Raw genomic sequence first — 21,327 nt, 5'->3', positions numbered from 1 at the left:
ATTCTAAGTTTTGAATATAGTGCTTAGTTTAATGTGCCCGTCGTGATGGTATACCCTGCCCTGTCTACATCCGCATTCTCCGCCTCCAGAGTCTGTTTATCAGACCCCGGTGTTTTTAACCCACCATCATCAGATGGTGGGCTATTCAAATCGCTCTGCGTCAGTGGTCCGTCCGTCCCTCCATCCGTAAACAATTCTTGTTATCGTTATTTCTCAAAGTACTGAAGGGATCTTCTAAAATTTCATAGGTTTCTCTTGGTTTCTAGTTATGCATATTGCATTTTGAGACCAATCGGAAAACAATAAGGCCGACAGGCAGCCATCTTGGATTTTGTCAATTGAAGTTTGTTATCACTATTTCTCAGAAAGTGTTGACGGGATCTTTTTCAAATTTCATAAGTAGGTTCCCCTCGGTGCCTAGTTATGCATATTGCGTTTTGAGACTAATCGGAAAACAACATGGCCGACAGGCAGCCATCTTGGATTTGGACAATTGAAGTTTGTTATCGCTATTTCTCAAAAAGTGCTGAAGGGATCTTTCTCAAATTTGATATGTAGGTTCCCCTTGGTGCGTGGTTATGCATATTGCATTTTGAGACCAATCAGAAAACAATATGGCCGACAGGCAGCCATCTTAGGTTTTGACAATTGAAGTTTGTTATTGCTATTTCTCAGAAAGCACTGAATTAATCTTTCTCAAATTTCATATGTAGGTTCCTCTTGGTGCTTACATTAGTTATGCATATTGCATTTTGAGACCAATCGGAAAACAATATGGCCGACAGTCAGCCATCTTGGATTTGGACAATTGAAGTTTGTTATCACTATTTCTCAGAAAGTACTGAAGGGATCTTTCTCAAATTTTATATGTAGGTTCCCCTCGGTGCCTAGTTATGGATATTGCATTTTGAGACCAATCGGAAAACAATATGGCCGACAGGCAGCCATCTTAGGTTTTGACAATTGAAGTTTGTTAGTGCTATTTCTCAGAAAGCACTGAATTGATCTTTCTCAAATTTCATATATAGGTTCCTCTTGGTGCTAACATTAGTTATGCATATTGCATTTTGAGACCAATCGGAAAACAATAAGGCCGACAGGCAGCCATCTTGGATTTTGTCAATTGAAGATTGTTATCACTATTTCTCAGAAAGTGTTGACGGGATCTTTTTCAAATTTCATAAGTAGGTTCCCCTCGGTGCCTAGTTATGCATATTGCGTTTTGAGACTAATCGGAAAACAACATGGCCGACAGGCAGCCATCTTGGATTTGGACAATTGAAGTTTGTTATCGCTATTTCTCAAAAAGTGCTGAAGGGATCTTTCTCAAATTTGATATGTAGGTTCCCCTTGGTGCGTGGTTATGCATATTGCATTTTGAGACCAATCAGAAAACAATATGGCCGACAGGCAGCCATCTTAGGTTTTGACAATTGAAGTTTGTTATTGCTATTTCTCAGAAAGCACTGAATTGATCTTTCTCAAATTTCATATGTAGGTTCCTCTTGGTGCTTACATTAGTTATGCATATTGCATTTTGAGACCAATCGGAAAACAATATGGCCGACAGGCAGCCATCTTGGATTTGGACAATTGAAGTTTGTTATCACTATTTCTCAGAAAGTTCTGAAGGGATCTTTCTCAAATTTTATATGTAGGTTCCCCTCGGTGCCTAGTTATGGATATTGCATTTTGAGACTAATCGGAAAACAACATGGCCGACAGGCAGCCATATTGTATTTTGACAATTGAAGTTTGTTATCGCTATTTTACAGAAGGTACTGAAGGGATAGAACAATCTGCCACAAAATATCATTCATAACCTTGACATAACATCATTCAAACCAGGGCTCACACACACGATAAAATCCTAAAACAATCACACAAGAGTTTTTAACCTGAGCTCTCTCTTATCTAAAAGCTGGTAGCTAGATGGGGCGCTACATCAAATGTATAAATATTTTTTCAAATGCTAATGATAATTTGTGAAGCGCTTATAGGCATGGGATCCTCAAAAGTTTGAAAAGAAAGGCCTCATTAATTTTACAGGTAATCTAGGACCTTCATATTACATCTACAACTACGTATACATTAACCCATTGAAGATGTCAAATAAGATGACCCGAGTACCTATTCTGACAATTAGCTGCCAAGACGCACTTGCAATCAAAAGTAGATATGAATTTCTTTTCTTGCCAATATTTTGTCCTAGTCCTAATCAGGTATTGGTGATGTTCCATACAAAGTTGACCATGTCCCCACTAAACAAAAGCAGTTAAAATAATTTGTTTTCGTTTGTGTCTTCAGTACTTTCAGTACTTTGATTATGAATCTTCATCAGGATTTGGCTTACTGCTTGATTACACAAAAATCATAAACATTTATAACACTCAGGTCATTTTGAATTAATCACAGTTGTTAATTCTAAAGGGAAACAACTCTATTTAAAAGTGCATGTAATTATTAGAAAATTGAATACAATTTAAAGTACATTAGCAAATCATTGATGTTTGTGGTCCAACAAGTCTAAAAACTGGTAATTTTCTTTCATGCCAAATGTCTTGAGTAAATTTTATAATTTGATATTAAATTAGATAAACATCTTTGACATATAAATTTAACCGGAATAAAGTTTCCAGTTTACCGAGTAAAACATCAACAACAATATAACATAGGATATTATGGCAGTATAATAAATTACAAGGAAGGACTAGTATTACATAGTATATTTCCTAGAGTCGACATAGGACTGATAGTGCCTAATTATTATTTGCTTTCTATTTGTTTGCTTGGTTTAATATATTGCCCTGTGAACAGACAGGTTTATTTTGAGGCAACTCCTCTTTATAGTAGTTGGTGACTACCTCACTGAACAACATACTGAAGGTCCATCCCATGCCATCCAGAGAAATTTGGGTAAAGTTTCTTGCCCATTGACAAAACAACGACAGCACAGACCGACCAGATTCTCGGCTTCTCGAGAAACACAAACCGACATGGGTAGGGCGTGTCGAACGGTCGAACCATACACCTCGGATCTTTACCTGAGGTTATGTGGCTGATGCTCTAATCATCTGAGGGTCGAACCATATACCTCGGATCTTTACCTGGGGTTATGTGGCCGATGCTCTAATCCTCTTAGCTGTTGTGGCCCATGAGTGGTGCACTACTTTTTATGGCAAAACTAAAATGTATATGTATTCATAAATACATGTATAGGTAAATAAACCATTACATGATATCTGTTCAAATATTCTGTGTAGAAATAACACATAATTAGCGCAATGGCAATTTAAGTCATGTCTAAAATATTAGCAGAAGATATAGATTGTCTAAAGGAAGCACACACCTTCAACTTTGTCTTATACAAGCCAGCTATAAGGAAAAGACTAGCATTGTATGTATGTAATTGTATGTGTAAAAAGACGCATCACCACGTGCACATACACAGTATAAAGAGGAAACATATTTGAAATTAAGGTGAAAATTATTTGAATTCTTTCTGGTTAATATGTTCCATATCATTTTTAGTCATCACTGGTTTCATGTATGCTAAAACTGAAAGAGTACTACGTGTATATACTTTTCCGCAGAGGATGTGAAATGTGATCTATCCGGATGGAAAAGGGGTGGAATTTGATCATCCTTTAAATGTAGAATTGGGTAGAATTGTGAATGTGAGACATAGGGTTAGGTTATCTCCAACACAGCCCAGGCGAAACGAAGGAAAACAATAGCCAAGGGAATGTGGGGTGTGGACCCTTTACCTGTATTGTTAAATGTCAACGAATTCACCTGTGTGTGGTATAATTTAAATGGGCTATGTAGTTGAACTCAAGCTTACTATAATAGTCAAACACCTACATTCCTGGCCTATCAGCTAACAAAGAGAATATTGTAGGAAGACATATTTGATCAGATGTTGGAAGTAGGTTAATGTATTCGAGATGTTCTCCAAGTTGTTGCATACAAAATGTTGAGAAATGAATATTGATGTCATCGTATTGTAATTTCCATATATAGACATTAAAAAAAAGGGGGGGGGTTTTAAAAAACCACTTAAAAGTGCAAAGTTACTTGGGGGGGGTTGTTAAAAAAACTAAAGAGTGCAAAGTTACTTGACTGATTACTCTGTACTGTTTTGGTTTTGGTCATTGAATTGGAAGGGAGATATTTACTACTCTTATCAGTAAAGTTTGTTGAACAAGAGGGTGGGCTTAATACCAGGCATGTCTTATCACGGGTAAAAACAATACTAATCGGTCTGGATAACCTCTAGCTGTTAAATCATGGTTTGAGAACAGTTGAAACATACTTCACAAAGTCTGTAGATACAACTATAGGCACTTTTTCATGTTCATTACAAACTCCCAAGATTTGGTGAGTTTCTATCCACAACAGGCGTAAAATACCAGTACCTCTGGGAGTGACAGGTACTACTCACTGTGTATACAAACAGGTCTACAGTTGTGTGGGGCTACCAGTATGTACAGCAAAGGAATGTTTACTTTCTACACTGGTATAATAAATTCATAGACATCCTGGGGTATTTGTATATATTGTTACGATATATCTGTAACATTTAGAATACCAAATCCATTTTTAAGACCAGAATTAAACAAAATTTGTATTTTTGATAGAAAATTGTTTGGGAATGTTGAATGCTTTAAAAGTTTTATTTCCTTCATCACTCATATGACCTGAATCTCAAAGCAGATACACGATCTGCCTCGTTGAACACATACCTGTGTAAAGATTCAGGTGTTTCAGATACTTATGGTAGTATAGGCACAGGACAGTTTCCTTCTTTTTTTCAAAAATTGATTTTTTTTGTCATAAAATTTTGCTTTCATCAGAGTGAAATACTTAATATATCCTGAAATTTGCAAAAAAAGGGGAAAAAATGCAATTATTGCTTGTTGATCTTTGCGTAACACTATGTAAAGTGTAATACAGCAGTTTTGTACTCTGAATGATTTCATAACCACGCTACCTGTACTGTACTTTAGCCAGTATTTACCTGGTAATCTAGTAGCATATATTTGTGTGACACCCATCACTTTAATTCTAAAGTGTAAAATATCCACTTCTTTAATGACGCTTGTGATGAAGAAAGTTTGTATTTTTCGTGTCCATTATAACGAACTGATGCTACATGCAAATGATCACAATACACAAATCTTTAATTTAGGAAATTGATAAAGATTGGGAAGTAAATACATGCAGTATGTTAGCTGGCTTGAGGCGATTTGGAAAATTGTGATCACTAGCTAGCTAGGTCACAAGATGTAGGTATACCAGTTGGAGCATGGTGATTTATACTGTATATACTAATACCTGATGTCTGTAGACTAGACCTTAGTGGTAGAGGGTGGTGATTTATACAGTATATACCCGATTGTCTGTAGACTAGACCTTAGTGGTAGAGGGTTGTGATTTATACAGTATATACCTGATGTCTGTAGACTAGACCTTAGTGGTAGAGGGTGGTGATTTATACAGTATATACCTGATGTCTGTAGACTAGACCTTAGTGGTAGAGGGTGGTGATTTATACAGTATATACCTGATGTCTGTAGACTAGACCTTAGTGGTAGAGGGTGGTGATTTATACAGTATATACCCGATGTCTGTAGACTAGACCTTAGTGGTAGAGGGTTGTGATTTATACAGTATATACCTGATGTCTGTAGACTAGACCTTAGTGGTAGAGGGTGGTGATTTATACAGTATATACCTGATGTCTGTAGACTAGACCTTAGTGGTAGAGGGTGGTGATTTATACAGTATATAGTACCTGATGTCTGTAGACTAGACCTTAGTGGTAGAGGGTGGTGATTTATACAGTATATACCTGATGTCTGTAGACTAGACCTTAGTGGTAGAGGGTGGTGATTTATACAGTATATACCTGATGTCTGTAGACTAGACCTTAGTGGTAGAGGGTGGTGATTTATACAGTATATACCTGATGTCTGTAGACTAGACCTTAGTGGTAGAGGGTGGTGATTTATACAGTATATACCTGATGTCTGTAGACTAGACCTTAGTGGTAGAGGGTGGTGATTTATACAGTATATACCTGATGTCTGTAGACTAGACCTTAGTGGTAGAGGGTGGTGATTTATACAGTATATACCTGATGTCTGTAGACTAGCTATAGACCTTAGTGGTAGAGGGTGGTGATTTATACAGTATATACCCGATGTCTGTAGACTAGACCTTAGTGGTAGAGGGTGGTGATTTATACAGTATATACCTGATGTCTGTAGACTAGACCTTAGTGGTAGAGGGTGGTGATTTATACAGTATATACCAGTACCTGATGTCTGTAGACTAGACCTTAGTGGTAGAGGGTGGTGATTTATACAGTATATACCTGATGTCTGTAGACTAGACCTTAGTGGTAGAGGGTGGTGATTTATACAGTATATACCTGATGTCTGTAGACTAGACCTTAGTGGTAGAGGGTGGTGATTTATACAGTATATACCTGATGTCTGTAGACTAGACCTTAGTGGTAGAGGGTGGTGATTTATACAGTATATACCTGATGTCTGTAGACTAGACCTTAGTGGTAGAGGGTGGTGATTTATACAGTATATACCTGATGTCTGTAGACTAGACCTTAGTGGTAGAGGGTGGTGATTTATACAGTATATACCAGTACCTGATGTCTGTAGACTAGACCTTAGTGGTAGAGGGTGGTGATTTATACAGTATATACCTGATGTCTGTAGACTAGACCTTAGTGGTAGAGGGTGGTGATTTATACAGTATATACCTGATGTCTGTAGACTAGACCTTAGTGGTAGAGGGTGGTGATTTATACAGTATATACCTGATGTCTGTAGACTAGACCTTAGTGGTAGAGGGTGGTGATTTATACAGTATATATGTGATGTCTGTAGACTAGACCTTAGTGGTAGAGGGTTGGGATTCATACAGTATATACCTGATGTCTGTAGAATAGACCTTAGTGGTAGAGGGTGGTGATTTATACAGTATATACCCGATGTCTGTAGACTAGACCTTAGTGGTAGAGGGTGGTGATTTATACAGTATATACCTGATGTCTGTAGACTAGACCTTAGTGGTAGAGGGTGGTGATTTATACAGTATATACCTGATGTCTGTAGACTAGACCTTAGTGGTAGAGGGTGGTGATTTATACAGTATATACCTGATGTCTGTAGACTAGACCTTAGTGGTAGAGGGTGGTGACTTATACAGTATATACCTGATGTCTGTAGACTAGACCTTAGTGGTAGAGGGTGGTGATTTATACAGTATATACCTGGTGTCTGTAGACTAGACCTTAGTGGTAGAGGGTGGTGATTTATACAGTATATACCTGATGTCTGAAGACTAGACCTTAGTGGTAGAGGGTGGTGATTTATACAGTATATACCCGATGTCTGTAGACTAGACCTTATTGGTAGAGGGTGGTGATTTATACAGTATATACCCGATGTCTGTAGACTAGACCTTAGTGGTAGAGGGTATTGATTTATACAGTATATACCTGATGTCTGTAGACTAGACCTTAGTGGTAGAGGGTGGTGATTTATACAGTATATACCTGGTGTCTGTAGACTAGACCTTAGTGGTAGAGGGTGGTGATTTATACAGTATATACCTGATGTCTGTAGACTAGACCTTAGTGGTAGAGGGTGGTGATTTATACAGTATATACCCGATGTCTGTAGACTAGACCTTATTGGTAGAGGGTGGTGATTTATACAGTATATACCCGATGTCTGTAGACTAGACCTTAGTGGTAGAGGGTGGTGATTTATACAGTATATACCTGATGTCTGTAGACTAGACCTTAGTGGTAGAGGGTTGGGATTCATACAGTATATACCCGATGTCTGTAGACTAGACCTTAGTGGTAGAGGGTGGTGATTTATACAATATATACCTGATGTCTGTAGACTAGACCTTAGTGGTAGAGGGTTGTGATTTATACAGTATATACCCGATGTCTGTAGACTAGACCTTAGTGGTAGAGGGTGGTGATTTATACAGTATATACCTGATGTCTGTAGACTAGACCTTAGTGGTAGAGGGTGGTGATTTATACAGTATATACCTGATGTCTGTAGACTAGACCTTAGTGGTAGAGGGTGGTGATTTATACAGTATATACCCGATGTCTGTAGACTAGACCTTAGTGGTAGAGAGTTGGGATCTGGAGTTAGGTGAACTACGAGTAGTCAAATGTTTTAAATGGAGAACGGTGCTCAGTATTTAAAGTAGTTCGACATCATCACTCAGTGATTGAACTAGATAGACAATGATTGAAATAAAGATGAAATTCCATGTCATTATTGCTTGAATATTCAACAGTATGAGACTTAAGTTAAGTCTATTGGTTCGATCAAGTCTATATTTACAACCTCAGCACATAAAACCCTTAATGAGGTACAAATATACAGGTGGAACGACTGGTCAGGTCTGCTGAAAATCTATTGTTAGTAACGCTTGACCATTAAGGAATTTATTCTATACCTGCGACTCAGCCTACCAGGTAATTTAAACTGACCACTTCTATCAGACCATGCCACTGGCTGACCAGGTGAACAATAACCCAACGCGTTGATATACACTTGAGGACATTATCGGTGAGGATCGGCTCCAGCTTAACCTTGGCTGGGTATAAAAGAAGTTGAAATCCGAGTAGATGCCAGATTTGATTTTCAATTCGTTAATTCATGTGTGAATTACTGTATTTAACCTTTCATGACCAGTAAACTCTCAGGATTTGTATATAAGACTGATGGGCTGGGCGGAGCTTTTACATATTTCTCTCCAAATACAAATATTTCCTGAATTATGTACAGTTCATATCTAATCATTGCTCAAAATTATATATCAAAAACTGATTTTTTTTTTACAAGACCACTAAAAACAAAAAATGAAGGTTGTTGCCCATTTTCATTAGTCAAGATGATTAGATGGTGATACCCTCGGATCATACCATCCCGTACCTATATCAGATTATCAATGTGATTCCATACTAGCAATGGGGAGGGACTTTGCTTGATGCGTTGTGAGAGCTGATGTTTTTATCGTTTGTTTAATGATCATTCCCACAAATAAAAAGATACTAGGTGTCAATGAATTGAAAGAAAACATAAAACTGTCAGAAGAGGTATTGGACTTAACATGGTATGTGATTCGTGTAAAAGTTGTCTCCATTAAAATCCTTTGTGCTTATTACGGTATTTTGGTATCATTCAGAATTATTAGAAATTATTTGAAATGCACATTATTTCTGTAAAAGTTAAATGTAATCAATGTATTATCTAATATAAACTTATAACCTGTTACAGCTAGAGGACACTTCACTTAATTATGAGTCTGTTAGAAATTAGAGTGCTTATTGGGTATCTAAAAAAAAAAAAAAAAAAATTTATAGCCACATGATGATTGCTACAGAGAATGTTGACATCAGGAGTAAAATATATTCTTTATGCTTCGGTTGTCACAGAGAATGCTTACTTGTCCAGGTATGACAAAGCCGTGAGGTGGAACACGGAAATGCCCACTCATTATGACCATTTATCTTTGTTTGAAAGATGCATAATCCCCAGACATAATTATTACAAAGCCTGTTGATTAAACTTACAGTTTATTCACATGTACATTTTGATTAATTTCCATAAGATAATATTTAACAAGTTGTCCTGTTTTCCATTAACAAAGAACTTGAGCAAAATAAGCAAATACTACCATCTTTTATATAAATATTTTCTGCTTTGTATACTTCTAGAAAACCGTAGACCAACACACTGTAAGTAGTTTCTGGACTTCCAGTGTGTGCATGTACAGTTTGTAATTAAAATCAGAAAAATTAATACACCTTGAGAGCAGATTGTTACACGTTCAACTGTGTTGTTCCTATAAATCTTTTAGAATTATTTTGGAATGTGACTGAGAAAATAACAACTGATAATTACTCAGTTTTTGATGCATGGCTTTTTTCTGTGTATTGTTTTCACTAGTGTTGATTTTGATTAGATCAATGTGGATTTATTTTTTGTTCTTGCATTTATCTTCAGTTGTATAGTTTAAGGTTGATTCCCTTTCTTTACTGCTCTCTGAATTCTTACCTGAAATCCTTTGGAATTTCTTTTTAACATTGCAGATCTACAGTAGGTCATGGTGATGAGCTTCACATGTTTCTATTTACACAATTTATTTTTTTACTGGAATTTTTTGTTATATTCATGAATTTAATGATATATATTAATGAGTCGGACTTCTAGAGGAAGCATAAAATCAAAATGGGCTCAGCGATTTTCAGAAATATTAAAACATTAACATTGTGTTTTCTTGCACTCAGAATGATATTTCAAATAATAGGCTCATGCAAGTTTTCAGGGTAATGTGTTTGATCTTAACTTGAACAAGTTAATGCAAAAAACAAAAAGTGCTAGTTCAGAAATACAGTAGAACAACTGAGCTTCCTCCTTTTCTAGTACGTATCTAAAGTAAAATAAATGATACATTTCTGAAAGCTTTCTCTATTAAATAGATCAGCAATGCCTGGCATGTGATGTCAGCATCCTTAAGATTTAACAGTTATGACATTCTTTTATGAGAGTCATGTGATGTTAGATTTAACAGTTATGACATTCTTTTATGATCGAGAGTCATGTGTTGTATATCGTTTATAGTCTGTAATAAATAACTTCTTTCCAGTTGATCAATAAATATAGTATTTCATGCAAATGTAAATAATGACAATACATTACGGTGACAACACATTACGATGTAATGTTATTACACAGTAATATTACCAGCCTGAGTTTATGAAATTACTGGAAAATATGATCAGGATTCAAGGATAGAGATAATTTTCTGGCCAAGGACACGGAAGCATTGTGACAGGTAGGAGACAATTAATTTGAGCTCATGGTGTTAAAAGACATTGTTTCATCATTGTGGCAAATTTGGAAAATTTGCTCAGAATTTATTTATGAGCCTTTCAAGCATTAGATAATAGCTATTTTATGTGAGTTAGTGTTATAATGACATAGTGGTAGACATGTGAAGATAAATATGAAGGTCATTTGTGCATTTTGTTGTATCTCCATGATGATGTTGTCTTTACCAAGACTAGGAATGAGAATATTGCACCGAGTCAGAGATTTTCTTACCCTTATTTTACAGGGCCTCTATACCTTTTCCAATGGAAAGGGGGAATATTATCAACAGATCTTTTTATGATTTAATTTACCGGTAGCTTTGATGAATTGAAACTAGTTTCATTATTATAATGCTTGTGAAAACACCTGAAATACATTCTGATTGACATATCATACAATTTCTGTTTAGGAAAATATGAAGATGAAATTGGGAAAATACTACAAAATATCACCAGGAGAAAATGCCTATTTTTTGGCCCCAAATGATCCCCAAAAAATCACTGTGAAAATTTGTGAAATATTGATAAAAAAAGATACACACTTTCAGAAAGACTAGAAATTGCATTGTAAAAGGCCCTTTAATTAGTAAGTATGTATGTAGCCAGTGTCGAAAGTATTATGCTGAATAAATCGTTTATTCATATATTCGTGATATATAATCACTGTCTTTATAATACGATTGTGTGCTTTCACTGATTAAGGTAAAACCAAGGACATTCACATTTCATATCATCATAGTAGAACTCATAGTCTATACACAAGATAGCCTTCAATTTTTGTATTGATATAATTTCTCATTTTGAATGCATGCATGATGCATCTGAAATGAGATCAAGATCTAGTACGCTATTCCATATATAGGAAATTAAAACTGCTTTAATTTTGAGAATCTTTAAAAATATATACTTAATTACCGAAAACTGGGAATACTGATACCAGTATTCATATGAATCATTTGGTTGGGAATGGAGGTATTGATCATATTTCATTATAGAACATAGCCTGGAACAGTTTGATGGCGGTTATAGGGATGATTTTATTTATTGAACTTGAAATGTGCTTTGTTCCCCTGCTCTGACCATTGTGTTTTTGTGTGTTGGCATGAAGATGTAATGTTATGAGAGCCATGTATAGCCTGATCCTCATGTGTGGTATTCATCTTCTTCCCTGTAACTTATATTAGGCTATTGATCTTGAACATCAACCAGCTACTCAAGTTTATACTGATGGTGTAGGCTGGAGTCCTTCCTACGATCCCTATATCGAAACTTGATCAATTCGGCCATGCAACTCCAGCTAAATTTTTCCTGCTTCAGAGTAAAGATTTCCTCATACAGGACCTATGGACGTAATCAGGCAGGCTGGTGTCAGGCTTTAAGACATCTGAACAATCAATAATTGTTTTTTGCTCACGGCTTTCCCTATAGGGAGAAAAGCATATCTCTACAAGCTTAACCAGTATGTTTTCAGATTATTCTGTATATAAACAAATATAAACAAACCATGAGGGAGGCAAAAGTGATCTGATGTTTTTTCTCTGTCTGACATCAGCATCTCATTCAAGCCATTATAACTTTCTATAGGCTTCCAAATGCTTTCTTTATGTTCAGTTTTGATAACATTGGGGAAATTTTGATAAAAGAAAACATCACCAATATGTTATTTAAGAGTACTTGTACCCACTGTAAAGATTGGTTTGAAATTCTATAGCTCACTCACCTTTACTTGACAGTTATTGATACCTCATACAATCATAATTAGTAGTCTAGATCTCCTGCCAGTTTCCTCCCCGTTTGTCGGTCCACCATCCGTCCTTCTGTCTGTCTGTCAGTGCGTCCACTCAGTTTTCTGCACTTTTATCAGCCATGTTTCAAGGTATGTTGACGAAAGTTGGTATGTAAATTCAGTATGAGTAGCTACAGATCAAGGTCGAGTTTCAGGGTTTTTTGGTCAAGGTCAAAGTTAAGGTCATTGTAACTGTTTTTAGCTGGGGCAGGTAGGGGACATGTATTGCTTTAGCAATATACCCAGTATGCTTGTATTTAAACTGCTGTATTCTCTATCTTTATTTTGATAATTTGCCACTTACCCACCGGCAACCCTCTATCTCTCTGGGTATAATATTTCATCAATCAATCATGTTATGGTATCAATTTGAAATTAAACACAAAGAGCAAGATAAAATTGACATTTCAATAATGAATTGATGAGCAAATCTTTGTGAGCAGTTTGGTGTCATAAGGCAAATAGAAAATGTTTGAACAACATATCGTTTTGCTATACAAAAATATTTTATAGGTAAACACATGTAGTACTCACCATGGCCCTTTTTTTATCATAGATAAATTTCATTTTCACTTTATTTCATTTTACTTCATTTCTCAAAGAATTTATTGAAAAAAAAAATCTAAGGGTACTAGGCAACAGGCTAATGCGTATATAAGCCCTCTCCCTCCAGAGATCACTGATACTACATACACATTGTTAATTCATATGTATTTCTCAGGAGATTCTCTTATATTTAAATTTTCTTGATCATTCACACAATCAGCAGCAGTACAATCCAATGATAATACCACACCTCATCACAGCTATACTTAAACACCTCACCACCCCAACAACTTACCAATATAACACTGGTTAAGGGACCGTAATAGCTCAGTTGGCTAGAGCACCAGCCACTGATAAACCTCAGGTGAAGGTCTGAGGTGTGTGGTTCGATGATCCCAACATATGGTGGAGTTTGTGTTTCTTGGGAAGCTGAGAACCTGATTTTGTGCTATCATAATTTTGTCCTTGGAGAAAACACTCTGCCCTAATTGCTGTGGATGGCATGAAACTGGCCTCCTGTATGTTGTTCTGAAGTGATGTAGTCACCACCAACTTATGCAAGGAGACCCCACCTCAAAATGGCCGTTGCTGTTCACAGGGCAATCATAAACCCCAGCAAACAAACGAAGATAGTAAAGCCTTATACTGAGAACTCAATTATAAAAAAGGCTAGTATTGATACTGGATAGGTATATTTGTGTGGAAGACTATGAAGTAATAGATAATAAGAACCATAGTGGTTGGTACTTACCATACACAACCTACACACATACGTCTCTCTAGTTATAGAGATAAAAGGGGGAAATGTCCAAGACTTAACCTCAAATTACCACAGAAGGAAGAGTTTCAGCTGAAGTTATGTTATGAGGTCACCCCTACACCCTATTAATCTATTTAAGGACTTCAATTTACATCAGTATTACTGTAAGTGTAATAAAAAAAGAAGGAAAAACAGTAACGGAGAAAAACAGTAAAAGGTACAGAGAAAAGCATGCCAATATATATCTATCTGGCTGGGTCTTCCCATTACTTTTAATAGAATATTCTTGTCGATGAGTGATAAAAAAATACCTGACAGATTTGTGTGAACATGTATAGTTACAGGTGGTGCATTGATCGCGATACAGGAATGATCAAGTGGTTCATTCCTGTGGTAATTGGTAGTGAGGACATATGTCAGATACCTGTACATGATAGTTCCATCTTCTCTGTCAGTAATCCTTGATACAGTCGGCCTTTGATTGGCAGTATATTAGCTACAAAACATTTTTGGGGTGAAGAAGTTTCCTCCTTACAGTTATCTCTACTCTGCTTATGAAAAAATTAAAATTTATGTTAATTTAATGTTGTTAATAAGTTAAAAAATAACATATAAGCAATAGCAAACGTAGGTGCACTAAAAATCACATTTTTACTAATTAATGCTAACACTCTAACTTTTGCTTCTTAAAGAGTTTATTTGATTGTTAAGATTGACCAAGCCAACCTGTCAATGAGCCAAAGCTGAGTAAAAAAAACAAAAACAAAAAAACATATAAGCTCTTGAACTTTGTTACGATGCCACTAAAGGAACCAATGATGTTTTGGATGTTGGAGGAAAACCCAAGGGGAAAAACAATATGCTGTTGGTGGGGAAATAACGAACCTATAAACACTCTTCCGCCTCTGACTGTGTCTCCAATCCCATACTGAAGAGTGGTCTGAAGGGCAATACCTGACATCACTAGCACTCATCATGATCATGACAGCATTCTACTGTCGGAGCATATAACTTATAAGAGTCCAATATTGGCTACTGTCAGGCACCTTACATTGAACACTTAATGCAAAATCTAGATCTGTTCAAAAAGGGGTTGTTTGTTTACAGGTTTATTGTCTCCTATAATAGCTGCCATTGGCAGTATTAGTGTGCAGGCTACGTTATAGGGGCTGGAGGTCGTGGCAGTGTGCAGGCTACATTATAGGGGCTGGAGGTCATGGCAGTGTGCAGGCTACACTGTAGCAGCTGGAGGTCGTGGCATTGTGCAGGCTACGTTATAGGGGCTGGAGATCATGGCAGTGTGCAGGCTACGTTCTAGGGGCTGGAGGTAGTGGCAGTGTGCAGGCTAAGTTATAGAGGCTGGAGGTAGTGGCAGTGTGCAGGTTAAGTTATAGGGGCTGGAGGTCGTGGCAGTGTGCAGGCTACGTTATAGGGGCTGGAGGTCGTGGCAGTGTGCAGGCTACGTTATAGGGGCTGGAGGTAGTGGCAGTGTGCAGGCTACGTTATAGGGGCTGGAGGTCGTGGCAGTGTGCAGGCTACGTTATAGGGGCTGGAGGTCGTGGCAGTGTGCAGTGTACGTTATAGGGGCTGGAGGTCGTGGCAGTGTGCAGGCTACGTTATAGGGGCTGGAGGTCGTGGCAGTGTGCAGGCTACGTTATAGGGGCTGGAGGTCGTGGCAGTGTGCAGCGTACGTTATAGGGGGTGGAGGTAGTGGCAGTGTGCAGTGTACGTTATAGGAGCTAGAGGTCGTGGCAGTGTGCAGCGTACATTATAGGAGCTAGAGGTCGTGGCAGTGTGCAGGCTACACATAGGAGCTGGAGGTCGTGGCAGTGTGCAGGCTACGTTATAGGGGCTGGAGGTCGTGGCAGTGTGCAGGCTACGTTATAGGGGCTGGAGGTAGTGGCAGTGTGCAGGCTACGTTATAGGGGCTGGAGGTCGTGGCAGTGTGCAGGCTACGTTATAGGGGCTGGAGGTAGTGGCAGTGTGCAGGCTACGTTATAGGGGCTGGAGGTCGTGGCAGTGTGCAGGCTACGTTATAGGGGCTGGAGGTCGTGGCAGTGTGCAGGCTACGTTATAGGGGCTGGAGGTCGTGGCAGTGTGCAGGCTACGTTATAGGGGCTGGAGGTAGTGGCAGTGTGCAGTGTACGTTATAGGAGCTAGAGGTCGTGGCAGTGTGCAGCGTACGTTATAGGAGCTGGAGGTCGTGGCAGTGTGCAGGCTACACATAGGAGCTGGAGGTCGTGGCAGTGTGCAGGCTACGTTATAGGGGCTGGAGGTCGTGGCAGTGTGCAGGCTACGTTATAGGGGCTGGAGGTAGTGGCAGTGTGCAGGCTACGTTATAGGGGCTGGAGGTCGTGGCAGTGTGCAGGCTACGTTATAGGGGCTGGAGGTAGTGGCAGTGTGCAGGCTACGTTATAGGGGCTGGAGGTCGTGGCAGTGTGCAGGCTACGTTATAGGGGCTGGAGGTCGTGGCAGTGTGCAGGCTACGTTATAGGGGCTGGAGGTCGTGGCAGTGTGCAGGCTACGTTATAGGGGCTGGAGGTCGTGGCAGTGTGCAGCGTACGTTATAGGGGGTGGAGGTAGTGGCAGTGTGCAGTGTACGTTATAGGAGCTAGAGGTCGTGGCAGTGTGCAGGCTACACATAGGAGCTGGAGGTTAAGTCTGCCAATGCTTGTATGATCACCCTCTGATGAGACACCCTCTGATGAGACTTCAGGTTCTCAGGGCCGTACAGCTCCCTGGTTTGGACATATGAGTGCAGCAGGCCGAGTCTTCTTCAGTCACATGTCAAACCTCATGTGAAGGGAAGGGGGTTGATATACTAATGATATACTTAGTAGTGTTGCTACCTCATGTAAAAAGTCTTAGGCTGGAGAACAGTTGAGGACAGGTGAAACATCTGGTTATGTTGGTTTTACAGACACATTTGTCTTAACATGACTTTGTACATTTGTATGTTGTACAGCTCATAATCTGTGTCCTAGCTACCTCTGGTGTACATATCAACAGCTGTGTGTAGAATCATATACATCACACTGTGATGTTAAATATTCTACAAACATTTTAAAGGCAAATGATATTGTGTTTTATCTAAATGAAGTTACAAATATAGAAAGTAAAATGGGGTTGAATAGATGTAATCATGGCAGAGAAAAACTTAAAGGAAAATGCACATGATTATGGTTAGACTAGTGACACACACACAAAAAAAAGGAAATGATAATATATGCTGTCTGGCTCACTGTTGTTAAAACAGCCTAGGGAGAACCAGATGGTACATGTTTATATAATATATATTAATTATAATAATGCATGTAGCTGAAATTAGTGTTGGGGGGGGGGGGGGGGGGGGGGGAATTCTGTGAAATATGTGTATTTACATGTAAAATACATGTAACTGAAATTAAGAGAAAAAGTGTTATGTCCCCTCATTGCATGACAAATGTGTGTATGTACTCTTTCTGTCTCATTCCCCGGCCACGACAAATGTGTGTGTGTACTCTTTATGTCTCATTCCCCGACCACGACAAATGGTTTCCATACACCAAACTGTCACAAATTATTACATCATGCTGAAAGGCTCCATTCCTTTGCTGAAAAGATTTCACTAAAAGTTTGGACTTCACACTCCTCTAAGGTCTATAATAAGGTTCATTCAATTTACAACTGACAATTTTCACATGTACTGTGTGTATTATGGCTGACTCTTAAAGGGACATCACGGTAAAAACGTTGTAATTTTTATTGAATGTACGTGTTTTGTTCCTTTCCAGTTATGATTCTGTACTGTCCCAATGTTCACAGTCGATCCTCATGTCCAGCTTGACCACTCGATTTAGTTGGGAATCCCCCTCTAAATTTAGCGCGGAAATTATTTTTAAATCATCACGTGACTGTTTTGAAATCGAAGCAACACAAACACACGATAGTTTACAAGGCGAAATATTCCATCTGAGTTAGTTGGATAACGATATTATACAGTGGTTTAAATGTTAAATAACACGTTCTGTAAATATTCCGGCACACATATTTATGTGTAAATAAGTGTAAACACTGTTCATATAGAATAGTGAAAGTAGTGATGTACTGGTACAGACTGTATAAATATTACCGAGTTTATGTAACTATTACCGAGTTTGTGTTAATATTACCGAGATTGTCATGATCTACTATCAAGCAGAATACGAGCGGCATCTGTATTACTGCTGTTTTCATGTTTGAACTGTTCTAATCTATTGTACTGCTTCCCCAGTTTAATTCTAGGATTGTGTTTGACCCATTTTCCCATTATTCTCTTCATTGCGGAAGCTGTTATCGTTTTCAACCACAGTCGATTCACATTGGAAGCCATTTTTGTTTTCAGGTGTTTTAGTTTGTTGTGCGCATGCGTTTTATCGTAAATGTCACAAAATTTGCATATTCAGACTGTTGATCAACGAATTGTGATAACCTTTTTATAATTAATAATTGATGTTTTTTATGTACATATATCATCAAATTCGAATGGTTATTGTTCATAAGGATATTTTTTTAAAAGATGTCCCTTTAAATTAAACTGAAAAATCTGAAATAAATTAACAGGTTAGACAGTGATGCAGTTTTATTGTCACTTACACAGAAGCATAAAGTTATTCTATAAACATTTGACTGTAGAGTGTTTAATACACATAAAAATTCGCATTAAGTAAAATGTGAAAATTGTTGTTACAACCAAAGACTGGTTTAACTTAGGGTTATATTAACTACTGAAGACAATTTAATGTCTCCTGCATTATGCTCCGTGTACATGGACTCGAAAACATGTGCATGATAATATAAATAACAGGTTTATGCAAGTTTTCATGTTTTTCCTTTATCATATGGTAAAAATATGTAACAGACCGTATGTAAAACATGATTTTGTTTTAAGTTTGGAGCTGCGTTTTATCTAAGTGGTAAATAATTTATCTCAACATTTTTATATTATGACATTTTCTGACATTATCCCTGCATAACATAAAACAGACCAGGAGGAATTTTCTGCTTCAACGACATTTGCACCAGACCAACTCTCGTCTGGTTAAATTCTCAGTGTATTTTTATATGTTAGAAATGTAGCTGAGTCATCTACCATTCCTTCTGCATGTAACACAGACAGGTTTTATTGATAAGATATATGAATGTTATTCAAGATCTATGTAGAACATACAGGGTATGTTAATTGTAAAATGTAAAGAAGAATTAAAAGTAATTTCATCAGTTTTAATTATTTAATCAATAGCTATAGGCATATATGATCAAGAATATTGTGATATTCATTCAAAATTGTCTTGATTGTAGGTTCAGCTTTTCAGGTTAAGCCATGTTAATATTGTGTTTAACACACACCATGACAAATTCATATAGATGTTAAACTACTGACAGTGACAATTAAACAATATATATTAATTAGGTTTTATTTTCTGTATTTTTCAGTTAAAAAAGATCCAAGATAAATTACGGAAATACCAGGCTGATGTAGAACAATCCAAGGATAAATATGAAGCTTGCCTGAATGACCTTAACAGTTACAATGCAAAGTATATAGAGGACATGAATGAGGTAAAAATTGGTGTAAAGGGAGATAACAAATAAGGGAGGTAATTTCAAGAAAAGTTGAATTATTATACGTTTTCTTTCAAGGGGAATTATATGTAAAAGAGACAACTTAACGGAATTTTATTGGTTGATCATCTGGTGTATTAATGTATATGTTGAAGCAATAGATATAAGGGAGACTAATCTAGTTTAATTCATTAGACGCATGGAGAAAGGACAGTTTTTGTCTAAATATATTTAATTAAGAAAATGAAGTTATTTGAAATGTCAGTACTAATGTAAACAAATTTGCTAGATGTCATTAGTTGATTGACTGTTGAATTAGGTGCATTGTGGTAGACTCAACCAACTACTTGCTAGATTATCTAAGAATTACCCGAAACATATTACACAAACAAGGTAGATAATTTGAGGGTGAAACAGCAGGTTATAGATTCAAATTTGATATATATTACTGATGTACACACTAATATGTAATTATATATTAAATGTATTCAAAACTAGATTCCTTCATCTTTTCACAAGGTTTTTGAGAAGTGTCAACATTTTGAAAGAGAAAGAATGGAATTTTTCAAGAAAACTATGTTTGTGCTCCATGAGTGTCTGGACCTGTCATCAGAAACCAGGTATATATATGCTATACCGTATTAGATGGCCATTATGATTGGAACATGTGGTTTGTGTAGAATTACCTCCTCTAACATTTTGATTATAGTTTTATATTTAGTAAATCAGAATTACTAAACTGTACATAAGTACATTCAGTTAAAGGATCTCAATGTGGAACATTTCTGGAGAGAGATTTGTTGAGCTTTTTTAAAAGAGCTATTTTCTTTCCATGACCATTTAGCTTGATGTTTTTTGTTGGGTTTATCACACCGTGAATAGCCAGGGTCATTTTGAGGTGGGGTTCTCCTTGTAGTACATGTAGTTAGTAGTTGGTCACTAAGTAAGATATACATGGGAAGCCTGTTTTAGGCCATCCAAAGGAATAAGGCTAAAGTGTCTTGCCCAATCACACAACCACGACAGCACGAAGTAGCTAGGTGTTTCTCAGCTTCCCGAGACACAAGCCAATAAGGCGTGGAACCATGCACATCAGATCTCTACTTGCATGTTACATGGCCAGCGTTCTAACCAACAGAGCTGTCACAGCCCCTTTCCATTTTTCCACCTCCCCCTTAGCCAATAATTAAGCAGAAGGGAGGCTGAAATGGTACTTTTGCACAACCATTTGAAGTGTTTGACTTTACATATCACTTTCTTATAAGTAATCAACCTGTACTTTTAGATTTATATTAGGTCCATCATATTATCACGGGTATAATTATCAATAGAGAAATTAATTTGTGTGTTATTCATGCAGTTCTATAGTGTGACTGTAATAAAAAATATACAAGTATATATGAGAGTGATGTCTGACATAAATATGTGATTAAACGTTAATGTTGATGTATTTTGTAGATTTTCCAAGTTATATTCAGATCTACATGACACGATTAGCAGAGCAGACTCCGACAGTGACCTGGCCTGGTGGTCTCAGAAGAGCGGTGCTGACATGCCCATGAACTGGCCCACATTTGAGGTATAGACTTCATTCATTCAATTGATATCTTACAAATTCAGATGTATTCCATATTGGACAGTCCACATTCACATATTCTACATTAATCGAGGGCTGGGTTGGGGGATATATAATGATGACATACCTGAAAATTAAAA

General features: G+C 37.4%; 1 protein-coding gene across 1 annotated transcript in view; it reads left to right on the top strand.

The window, feature by feature from the left end:
* LOC117336146 (protein kinase C and casein kinase substrate in neurons protein 2-like) overlaps positions 1 to 21,327 on the top strand; it is a 61,579-nt gene that overhangs the window by 27,327 nt on the left and 12,925 nt on the right. Inside the window, 4 exon segments of the mRNA XM_033896531.1 lie at positions 9,779 to 9,799; positions 19,483 to 19,608; positions 20,131 to 20,231; positions 21,070 to 21,190. Of these exon segments, the coding sequence (XP_033752422.1) occupies positions 9,779 to 9,799; positions 19,483 to 19,608; positions 20,131 to 20,231; positions 21,070 to 21,190 (369 nt within the window).

Source organism: Pecten maximus, chromosome 10, assembly GCF_902652985.1.
Source record: "Pecten maximus chromosome 10, xPecMax1.1, whole genome shotgun sequence".
Classification (NCBI taxonomy): Eukaryota; Metazoa; Mollusca; class Bivalvia; order Pectinida; family Pectinidae; genus Pecten; species Pecten maximus.
This window is presented reverse-complemented; position numbering and strand designations above follow the sequence as displayed.